The 11,595-nt window shown below is 45.8% G+C and overlaps 1 protein-coding gene across 1 annotated transcript in view; it reads left to right on the top strand.

The window, feature by feature from the left end:
- The first annotated feature begins 503 nt into the window (after positions 1–503).
- The window catches only part of Siah3 (siah E3 ubiquitin protein ligase family member 3), a 62,955-nt gene continuing 51,863 nt past the window's right edge, over positions 504–11,595 (top strand). Inside the window, exon 1 of the mRNA XM_003477307.5 lies at positions 504–773. Coding sequence (XP_003477355.3) covers positions 639–773 — 135 coding nt within the window. The 5' untranslated portion in view covers positions 504–638. The remainder of the gene's footprint in view (positions 774–11,595) is intronic.

Genomic DNA, 11,595 nt, shown 5'->3' with positions numbered 1-11,595 from the left:
AAGGGACTGTAATCCAAATTACAGAATGTTAGAGCGCAAGATTGAATGACACACATTTGTGCTATGCCAAATTCTTATCTGGAATCAGAGTCTTGTAATATTTGATTTTCTCCCAAGCAGCTCTGGTGAGTCGAGCCATGATCTGCGTTATCCATCTGCCTAGTTTGGAGCGAGGTGTTTTACTATTTGGCGGTTTAAATGCTTTACGTTTTTTGCCAGGGCGTTAAGAAAGGCTCTCATGTTAAATTAAGTCAATTAATAAATGGAGACACATTAAGCAATCAATTTTGTCAGCCTATCTCCCCAGCATTATGTATGGTTGGCTGTAATCACAAGATAAATGCAATGTGCTGATCTATGGTAATGTTCAATAATACATTCCCCGTCAGGCTCAATTCATCAGGGAGTTTCAGTAGGGGAGGCATTTGTTATTGGCTGTCTCTGCACCTCAAGGATAACATTTCTGTCCTTTTGATTGGCTGCCTCACTGCTGCAAGATTCTAACCGTCTTATTTTGATGATGAATATGAAGGCAGGCTAAGCCGGGCTGGAGCGGAGTGTCTCGGAGACTGCACTGCTTCCCGAGCCCAAGGACTTACAGCTTCCTTCACGGTGCCCACAACCCCCCAAAAGTTGTGATGCTTTTCTTTACTCAGTGCTTTGGGGCTGTGCTGGATCTCATTCACCTCCGGTTCCAACACTACAAGGCTAAACGGGTTTTCTCTGCCGCCGGGCAACTTGTCTGTGTAGTCAACCCCACACACAACCTAAAGGTGAGTGGCTGCCTTTCATCATTTTGTATTTATTCCGCTTGGGTTCTAGTTCTTTCTCGGAGGTGTCAGTCACCCTCCAGCATGCACGTGGAGCTCTGGAAAACACTGTTTTGCTGGTGCTAGGATGCATTACAGCCGGGGATGCTTGCTTTGGCTCATTTCTGCCTCTCTGGGTGGCTTGGTGCTCTTGCTGACAGTGTGCTGTTTTCCTGACTGGCAGGAAGCACTGGAGTCAAGGGCCAGTGTCTTTCCCCTGCTGCTGTCAGCTGAGAGGGGTGGGGGACAGAAGTGAGGGTGACGGAATGCCTCTCTCCCAAATATTTGTTTGCAAGTGTTCAGAAGACAGGATTTGAAAAGTTACCCAAATCGCTGTCTGCCTCTGTGTTGAGAAAGGTAGCTAAGTACAGGAATTTCGGAAGTCCCTCTGGCTAATGCAGAAGTAGCTACAGGGCAGAGGCAAGGGGGCGCTTTCTGCAAAGTGTTTACCCTTGACTCTGTGTGTGTGTGTGTGTGTGTGTGTGTGTGTGTGTGTGTGTGTGTGGTATTGAGAGTTTAGATTATTCCTTTTTGCCTGCTAGTTGTGTGCTTTGCATGAAGCACAAGAGGAAGAGGAGGAGGAGCAGGAGGAGGAGGAGGAGGACGAGGAGGAGGAGGGCTGTGTTTCAATTGTATAAGGCGGAGAGCAGCTTGGAGCTGCTGCCACTGGGAGCCCTGCAGGCGACTGATGCTGAGTTACCTCGGCTGCCTCCTGCTTGGCTACCACCTCTGTACCGTTACCTTCAGGTCAATGCTCTTTAAGAGAACATTTAAAACACGAAACCTAGAGGGATGGCTACTGGCGTCGCAGCCGCGCCTGAGGGGTGTATGCATGTCCACCTGTGAGGGGTGGTAGGGAAGAAGGTGGGTAAGGGGTGTGGAGGACCCAGCTGAACTCCCCACGTGCAAAACTCTGAGCCCCTTGGCTGTGCTTTCCGGTCCTCCTCAGTGTACTGAAGGGAGGGGTCGTGTCTGCAGCAGGACCCCCAGGCGTCTCTGTGAAGACAAATCTGTAATTCAGACCACTGTGGGCAGTGCTGTGTATTGCTCGTCACTTTGCAAACTCACCAGTCAGACTGTCCGCAGCTGGAACCCTGCAAGTCAGTGCTGAGGGCTGCCCCTCCTCCCATTCCTCGAAGTCTCTAGGAACTGCCTGGAGCTCCTGAGGTCATTCGCCAAGGCCAGTCCTAAGTAGAGTCTATGGACTGTATTTTGTCTCTACACCTTGCTCTGTCCAGGAACAGGCTTTCTGCAGTCTCCAAACTGTGACTAATACATCTCACCTACCATTCACACATTCATGCTCTCTCTACTCTGTCTCTGTGTCTCTTTCTGTCTCTCTGCCTCTGCCTCTGTCTTTCTCTGACTCTGTCTTTCTCTTTCTCTCTCTCTGTTCTCATCCCACTTTCTTATTTCCTTTATGGCTTAGTTTTACAAATGAGAGTCCTCTCGCAGTCATTCTTAACAAAGCAATGTATAGTATACATATTAAAATACAAATCGGAATTCCATGTTATAGCCACTTTTGAGACACATCTGAACTCTCATATTTTGTCACTTTGCATTAGTTAGTTCCCTGCGGCAAGAAATTTTGTTTACTCCTGCTTTGCATTTTAATACCTTTAAAATTGTTTGTGAGACAGAATTTCTAAAGTTTGAATTTATGCAGTTCATTGGCTGCAGCTGATGATGGGGAAGAACGAGGTGCTAAGGTCTAGGTGCAGGGCTCAGGGAAGCAGTCTATGTATATTTTTCAGCAATGTCTGCCTGATGCTAATCTTCCTGCCCCCATCCAGGGGTCCTGAATCAGGGCTGGATGCCTTAAATTCGCGCTGGTCAGCTGTGTGAGTTCACCCTTGCTCAGCTTTCCTTTCCTCCACAGCCTTGGGAGACCACCAAGAGACACCAGGAGGGTACTCTGTAACACTCTCCTCTTTCCAAAAATGTATGTTTTGGGATGTAATTTTTAGGAATTTCAAAAATTGTCATTTAAAGTCTTTAAGCAAATTAGAAATCATATAAGCAAAAACATAAAAATAGGTGACACACGCTTTAAGGGGCTACTTCCCAGGCTCACTATTTCACATACACTCTCATTTGACTTTTTATTTCCTATTAAAAAAAAACACTTCAGAATTCTGCTCACAAAAGCATTGCTGTGAGTAAAGAAAACACATCAAGTCTGCTAATGCTGCCAGGACTTGGGGCCCAGTACCCAAGATGCAGGGGCTGTTCCCAGGCAGCGGGGCTGGCAGGGTTCTCCACGAGCACTGTGCACGCTCCCAAAGTCCAGGTGGCTCGGTGGGTAAGTTCACGCACTCATCTCACCAGAAGGCAAACAGCCTTTTGCAGTGTCTACAGGAACAACCACTTAGAAGAATTGCTGCCTATTTCTTAGATTAAAAAGTACACAGAAGCTCAGAAAAAGTTCTCTTTCCAAACCTGATTACCATAAGTAGACCACAGAAATGTGTCTTCAGTGCATTAAGCTGTGGTTTATGTTTTTTTTTTTTTTCTTTTTAAGTCCTTCTTTTCTTTTAAAGAAAAAACGGAGAGCTGTGGCAATGTGAACCCAGAATAGCTATTGATCTGTGGTGCTTCCCCGCACTTTGTATGACAGGCTGGTACATGAAATGGTGACCAAGGACGGGGAGACTGCAACCTTGCTTTCAATTTTCTGAGTTGCATGTAGGTACAAAGAAGGTTGGGCAGCCTGTGGTTTTCTTTGTCGAAGCATTTTTAGCTTTATCTTTTACATTTTACATCTTTCTTGAGAATTCTAACAGCATTTAAGGACCTGAGGCCAGTGTTCAATTATAATCAAAATTCACTTACTAGAAAGAGAAATTATATATTTACCATGCTTCTAGAAGTCACCTTGATTCCCAGTCTTATGGTGATTACTCGTTAAGCTGGGATGCCTTGATGCCTGACACCTTTCTTCCTACACCGAAGGCAGAGCCTTCCCAGGCCATACAGATATCCTGTTTATACGCATTACACACTAAATGCACCCTAATGGAAAGGATCCTTTAAAGTAGCTAGGTTTGAGCGTGGGAGACTTCAGCTTTAAGAAAAGTGGTCCCAGTCTGTCCATGGTGCTGTAGAAGGTGGAGCAAATAAGATTCTGTTTCCCCATATCTGTTGGTCTCTGCCTGTGAGGGTGATTCCTTGCACAGAGCAGAGCTCCTAATGATGCCTGCACTTCTCTTTCCCTCCCCATGAAAAGTGGCCCCCAGACAGCCAGCGCTCTTGGCAGGCTGCCTCTGCTTCTGTGTTCTCAGAGGTTATTGCAATGTAGGAGCCAACGGCAAGCTGTGACTCCTGCGGTTCTGGCGCGGGGTCCTGACTCAGCACTCCTTCCTCCCTGTTATCCTTTGCCTGTTTCCAAATCAAGGAGTCCTTCTTTCCTGGCTCCTCTCCCGTAGGCCACTCCCCTGGGCAGCCTTGCCTGCTACCTCGACTGCAGAGGTGCCCTTTGTGGAGTGGGACTGCTGGGCACCACAGCTAGGTTGCTCCAGGAAAGGGTCTGCAGTGTCCACCTGAGACTCTGAAGTCAGTCTTCAGCACTTCTCAAGTGGACAATGGCTAAACCAAGGTGGCTGTAAGACGTCCTCCTCTTAACCACAGGCTCTGATAAACAAGTTTCTGAAAAAAGACACAAAGTGCTTGCTGGCAAACTTCTGAATGATTCCCTCTCTGATACTTCCACCCAGTGCCAGCACCACCCTGCAAACCTCAGTCCTCTCCTCTGCATCCAGACCTGACAGCTTAGTCTCTCCTCCTCCCTGGGGAGAGAAGACTGCTCCTGCCTCCAGCCAGCCAGGTGCCTGCAGCTTTTGCCAGCTATAATCCATTAACCTTGGGATTATCCTCAGAACCACACACACACACACACACACACACACACACACACACAACTTATGTGCATGCATGAATGGAATGGAATGGGAGGGGCTATAGGACAATGGGGTTTAATTTAAGTGTCTGACAGATGCAAAATCTAAAAGGGGGCATTTCAGCGCCATTCCTCGTAGCATCCATGTGCCTGTGTGGGTGGATGTGTGTTGAATGAGTTGGGGAATGGGGAGCTGTATGGGGAGGGGTTCTAGATATCTCAGAGGAGAGAAAGAAAGAGATACGAGTTGCACAGTAAAGCCAAACACTGCCTCTATGATTCTGGGGTAACCTTTGGAAATCCTGAGTCACCCTGGGGCTTCATTAACTCTGCTTGACACAGTACATCAAATGGCAGGAGGAGAGCAGAAGACCTGAGCAGAGTTTTTAGAAATTTAAAAGCAGACTTTGGAGTACTCAGAAAAATGCCTACTTTAAAGCAGAGAAAGGCTTCTGACAGGATTAACAGCTGGTATAAGGGTTTCCCAGGTCTTCTGCGCACAGCCACGTCTTCAGGTCCCACTCCGGGTCCTGTGAACACTTCCCGTCATCTTCCTTTGCCAGCCTGGAGCCCTTTCCCTGCTCATTAGCACCTGATGAAGGGCTGGGAGAGGGGACAGGAGGGGCATGGCTCTGGGCTGGTGGTTGCACACTGTGAGCTTCATTCTTTAGCCTCTGCGGCCTCTTCCACACCCGTGGCTTCAGGGATATTGTATGACACTCAATTCTATTGGGCACAGAGCAGGCATGCAGCTTTTCCGGTTAATGATGATTGTGAATGAGGCTCCTGGGCCACGTAACAGGAGGCTCCAGCCCGGAGCAGTCATTTGGTTAACTGTGTGCAAGTGATTGGGTTGCAGAGGAGACCAAAGCAGGCAGCCAAGAAGAGGGGAGCTCGTTACCTCCATACTGCATTTATCCAGCACCCCCAAGCACACTCCCTGGCGTTCCTTCAGCCACAGTCCCCCAAGCTGCAAGGACTGACATTGAAAGCTTCTGTTGAAACCCACAGAGAGGTCAGAGGGACTTGAACGGAAGGGGGGGGTGATTTTTCAGCAATTAACAATAAGGAGAAAAGTAAGTGTCTTCAGTGAGGTGTTAGCCTTAAGTAGTCACCTTGGCCTGACCGTCTCTGTTTCCTAAAGAGGACAATGACCTGTTTAGAGGTTTGGAGAATGGAGACCTGTCCTACCATGGGGTACATGGCTCAGGGAATGATAGGGAGGATGTCAGAACTGGGAGGTTCAATCTTGTTTTACAATTGAGGAAACTGAAACCAGAGGGGGAAATGAGTTGCCTTTGGCTGCCGTAATGAATTCCTCATTGGACAGCTTAAAAACACAGGAGTGTACTGCCTCACTGTTCTGGAGGCCGGAGGTCTGAAATCAAGGCATTGGCAGAGCAATGCTCCCTCAGAAATCTCTGGGACAGACTCTTTCCTCGCCCTTTCTGACTTTCTCATGGCTGCCTGTGTTTCTTGGCTTGAGACAGCAGTGTGCCCATCTCTACTTTAGTGGTCACATCGCCCTCTCTGTCCTCTGTGTGTTTATGAGAACACATGCGAGTGCATTTGGGGCCCATCTGAAGAATCCAAGATAAACTTCTCCTACCACCAAGCTTAATTTACCCACACCCTTGGAAATGCAAGATAACCGATGCTAATATTCTCAGGGTCCAGGCATTACAATGTGGACTCATCTTTAGGGGCAACTACTGGACTCTCTATATGACTTTTGCAAACTCAACCTATTTACTGACAGAATTAAGATGAGAAGTTAAGAATCTTGATGCCAGATCTATGTCTCTGAACTGCCCCCCAGAAACCTTCAAATGATCCCAAAGTAAGTGTCCCTTGTCCAGGTACGGGGCTGTTGTCCCCCGTGGGGTGGCAGCATGACCTCATACACTGGACTGCGTCCCTTTGCAGATCAGAGCATCAACATCATCCTTCTCCCTTATCCCTTTACTCTCTCTATAAATTTTCCTCGTTTTCTTTTCAAATTCTTTTTTAAAAAAGTACAATGTATGCATGCGTCATATTTTTAAAACCAAATGATAAAGCAGGTGCAGTGTAAAAGAATTTTATTTTGTGCTTGGTGCCTATTTATAAATCCACAAGACCAATGCATGAAGAAGTAACACATATTGGGAAAACTCATGCGCTCCGGGGGAGACAGGTTCCAGTTCAGTCCTGACTGTGTCACTTGCTGACACATGACCTTGAAGTAATGACTTGGCCTCTTAGCAGCTCCATTTCCTCATCTATAAAGGAGAGGAAATAAAGTCCCCTTCTCTAGTGGCTGCAGCATTGGATGAGCTCCCATCAAACAAATGTCTGCAGTGGAGGAGAAGCGGCGGCAGCGGCAGACACTGCTGACACCATCATTAGGACTGAAGTGTTTCTGGGAACTGCTTCTCTCCCCTCCTCCCCTCCTGGCCACCTCTCTCTCCTTCCCTCCTTTTCTGCAAGCCTTGTGTTCAAAATTACTTTCTGCTGTTTGTGAATTGCCTTTAGCTTTGAAGGGAATTTTGTATAGAATAATTTTTGCTTTATGCAGAAGTCAGATTTTTCTTCAATGCTTAGCTTCAAAGGAAACAACAATTCCTATGGTTCTGAGACCAGAAGTCCAGTGGGTGAGGGGCTGGGTCTTGAGAGGACACGACCCAGGTGTGGGATAAGAGCTAGGTGAGCCAGGAGCTCTGTCATTCTCAGAGCCAGAAGGCCTGCAGATAAATCCCCTTCTCCATGCATCCTGAAAACTTGCCCCTCGTGACCCACGCATGGCTGCTTCTCATTAACAGCAGCCTGAGCGGCGCACAGATGGGGGCTCTGGGAGAGGGCCTGGTTCTGAGGATCTGCGTCTTCATGCTCATCGCCAGGGTGGGCAGCCTTGGGAGCAGGGCCTGCAGCTCCCTGTGATCTCCTGTTGCTCGGGTCACTGCACCTTGAGCAAGTGGCTTCTCTTTACACCAGCCAGGGATAGTCGAGGTGATGGGCAGTGGAAGCTTCCGCCCTAACCAGGGAGTGTGTGAGACAGAAGCCCTGACCCGTGCTAGCTATGAGAGGATTATCAATTCCCACTGTTGTTAGAGAATTAAAAGGCCCGATCTCGCCCCTACACCTGGGTTCCTCCACCCCACCCACCCGACGCACTCACTCACACGCACATCCTGAGACCCTCTGGGGCAGGCAATGGTCTCTGCACAGTAGTGTAAGATCCCAGGGCACAGAGCCCAGCAGATGCACACCTGGGCCCAGCACAGTGGGAGAAAGGACGGAACCGAACACGCCCCCCTCCTCACCTATCTGTTACTGCCAGTCCCGTCTCAGGGGAGAGGTGAAGGGGCCTAGCCGTGCTGAGAAAGAAATGGTAATATGGTAGTTGGCTTTGACTTTCAGAATCAAGACAGATCTAAGTTTGAATCTAATGGTGCTTTCCTTGAGTAATATTTCCTTTTTAATTTCTAATTGACACACACCTATTGTATATTTGAAATTCAGCACCTGTATATCATGTGCCATGGTCAAGTCAGGGTAATTAGTATTTCTGCCTCCTTGGATATTGATCTTTTCTGTGTGATGGGGAACAATGGACTTTAGCAAAGCTTTTACCTCATTTTCTCACCTACAAGTGATTGTTGTGGAGGGTAAATAACATGGCAAACATATGATACTCACCATCCAGCCTACTCCATCCATGGTAGCTATAGTAGCAATGCTATTGAGTTCCTCCAACATGTTATGTGATACTTAAAATCTGACCACGTTGTTTGGCCAGATTTCTCAAACCAGATTTTAGGGACTAGGGGAAAGGTACGGCAGTCAAAGGACTTACCTGTCGAGGTACCAAGATTTGAAGCAAAGTGTGATCAAGCTAAGAACTCCAGAGTGATGGTCTAGCTCAAGCTCTGAGTCTAACAAATGAGGCTCAGTGGGATAAAATGATTTGTCCAAGGTTACAGCTGACAGACCTGAAGAAAGGCCAGCTGTAATGCTCATGCTCTGCCTTCGAATCCCTGTTCACCCCATGCTACCACTGCAAGAGGACAGGCACTCTGGGTGGTGCCCTCTGATACATCCTCACGGCAGTGTTGGGCATCTTCCCAGAGGGGCCTTGTCCCGGATATGTTGACAAGTGATAAACCAGGGGTCCTTAAAAAGGCAAATGTGCCTTGTATCCTTAGTGCTGGCACAGATGTGTTGAGGGTTAGAGATGAAGCTCCACAGGAAGCCACTGAGCCGTGCATCCATAACTGTCAAAGAGCAGGATGGATCAAATTCAACCAAAGGCTACATTTCATCTTGACCCTGGACCCAGTGTGAAAACCTCAGCAGAAACCAGATCAGAAACCAGCCTAATGTGTTTCGCAGAGGAACAGGGTCTATCTGGATAATTTAAGATAGTGGTCTAACTGGAAATGTCAGTTGAGCTTGCAAGATGCTGTACTTCTAATACTTTCTTGGTCCTTTAACGTATTTTTAATCATGAATCCACAATGAGGAGGGAATACACGCGGCCAGGTGATCTCCAACACCCTGAGGCATGGCACTCCTGCAGGAAGAGCGATCAAAGAAGGTTGTGGCAGGGCTTGGCACCCCAGGATGAAGCAAGGAGGATCCTCTGAGAAGAGCATATTTGGCGAGGGAAGATGGGGATAGCTTGGCATTGGGAAGGCCCCCACAAAGATGGAACTAAATCCAACTCACGAATGTAGATTTTATAACCGACTCACTAGCAAGAACAGCTACCTGCTGGCTTTGCTACCAGACTTAATGGCTCCTCAGATTTAGCTCAACAAACTTGGTCTAGATGTGCCAGGAAGTCCAAGGCAAGTAGCCCCACAGAACCCCAGTCCTTTTCTGTCAAATAGGAGCGTACAGTTCCATCAGCTCCACATCATGAAGTTTTCTGTCTCAGTTATGCACACAGTGATATCATGACAGTAACAATCAGAAACCATTACCATGTACTGAAGGCATGCTATGTCCAAGGACTCCGTTTAATGCTGATACATTTCACTGTCACTGAGATGTAGTTTATTACTATCATTCTCCACTCTGCAGAAGAACAAAATACATGGAGGTCAAAGAGCCGGCTCAGTGTCACTTTGTTCTTTGTGGGAGAGCTTTTTCTTTATTAAGTGAAAACCTTGTGCTCTTAAGCACCTCTTGATCTATCATCCTTTGAGTTCACTTTTCAACAACAACTTGTTTGGCCTTAGGACTAATATTGAATACATGATATTTCATCTTAAAACATTGAGCCTGAGCCCTGTCTCTTACCCTAGCGTGTATACACACATGCAGGTGTTCCAGTTGTTGCTGGGTGACCCTGGGCAGTGTTCTCCAAGCTGCTTTTGAAGTTGAACACTTGGGGTTACAGTAGCGATTTTTTCCCATTCTCTGCTTTCTGGGATCCAGTAAACTACTGCATCTGAGTCCTTGTCTCAGGCTTTGCTCCGAGAGGTTCCGAATGAAGACCTTCTGTATGTGTGTGTTCTATCTGATGTTTATTGAGTGCTTATTAAGTGCCAAGCATTGTGTTGAGTGATTTACTTGACCTACTTTAAAAAATCTTCTGGGTTTTAAACCCTGAGCTTATGCTCAATTTGCACATGAAGAAACTGAGGCACAGAGATTAACTAACTTGCCCAAGAACTGATCCCATGAATGCAGAATTTAGTTTGTGTTTTTAACTTTTCCGTAAAGTCACCTCTTTTTTGAACTCAGTTTTTTGAACTGAGTTGTCTGCATTCATCTACAAAGAGTCCAGCCCTCTGATTCAAGCTGCATAAAATGAACCATTTGCATAAAATACTTCAAGGAAAACTTTGCCACAACTTTGCCTAAATGCCCAACTCAAAATGATTCTGTTAAAATGGACATCTGTACTGTGAGACCATGTTGAAAACAAAGATGAGTTACCTGGCTTACTGGATAGACACAATGTCTGACTCCCATCTGGGACACCAAATTGTCCTGGAAGCATCTGACTTGCTTCTCAATCACAATGAGGCTCAGAAAGGATCACTGGGAATGCAGATGCCTTCTATGCACTGGGATGATGTTCCATAGGCCACTTTTTCCTCTGAAAAAAAGACAAGAAAGTATCTTTTTATACAAAAAAGTCTCTCTAAAGGAGCATGGCTTTTTCCACAGAGTGCCTGATCTCTTAAAGAACCACAGGCATTTGAAATGTCCTTCTGTGAGCAGCCACACTCCACCACTATATTTGGAGTATTTCCTAAAATCAAATAGACAAGAATTTTTAAAATTAATTTTATTGGTACATTTTAGATATACATAATGATATGGAATTTATATCTGTACTCGATATATTTTGATTTTTTCTTTTCCCTTTCTCACCCTTCCCTTCAATCTCTCTTCCACTCCTTATTTATAAAATCTTTGTTTTCATTTTGTAATTCTTTTTTCCTTTTCACCTTCTTCCTTTGTTTTCCTTCCCATTTGAGTAATTTTTTTCTACTTCCCAAATCTGCCATACATGTGGGTCTTTACTGTTCACACCAGAGAAACCATGTAATATTTGAACATGTGAATCTGATTCATTTCACTTGAAGAATATGGTTCAACGTTCATCTATTTATCTAGAAATGTCTCAAGTTTATCCTTCTTTATGGCAGAGGAGTACTCCATTGTGTTTTTTTTAAATTTTATTTAAGGAAAAAAAGAAAAAAAAAACAGAAAAATAGTACAAGTTATACAGAATTTCAAAAAATAAACAGTGGGAAACACTAGTTAATAGGTTACATATTGTCATCTTAGAAATAGTTGTTCAAGTTACAAAATTAAAGCATATATAGTGGACATTCATACAGTGAGACTGAAATTCTGTTCAATGATCCAACAAAGACTCAGAAATATGGT

This window comes from Cavia porcellus, unplaced genomic scaffold (assembly GCF_034190915.1).
Source record: "Cavia porcellus strain 051 isolate PalLab524CR breed Dunkin Hartley unplaced genomic scaffold, mCavPor4.1 scaffold_21, whole genome shotgun sequence".
Lineage (NCBI taxonomy): Eukaryota > Metazoa > Chordata > Mammalia > Rodentia > Caviidae > Cavia > Cavia porcellus.
Note: the sequence above shows the minus strand (reverse complement) of the source record. Positions and strands in the feature narration are given on the sequence as shown.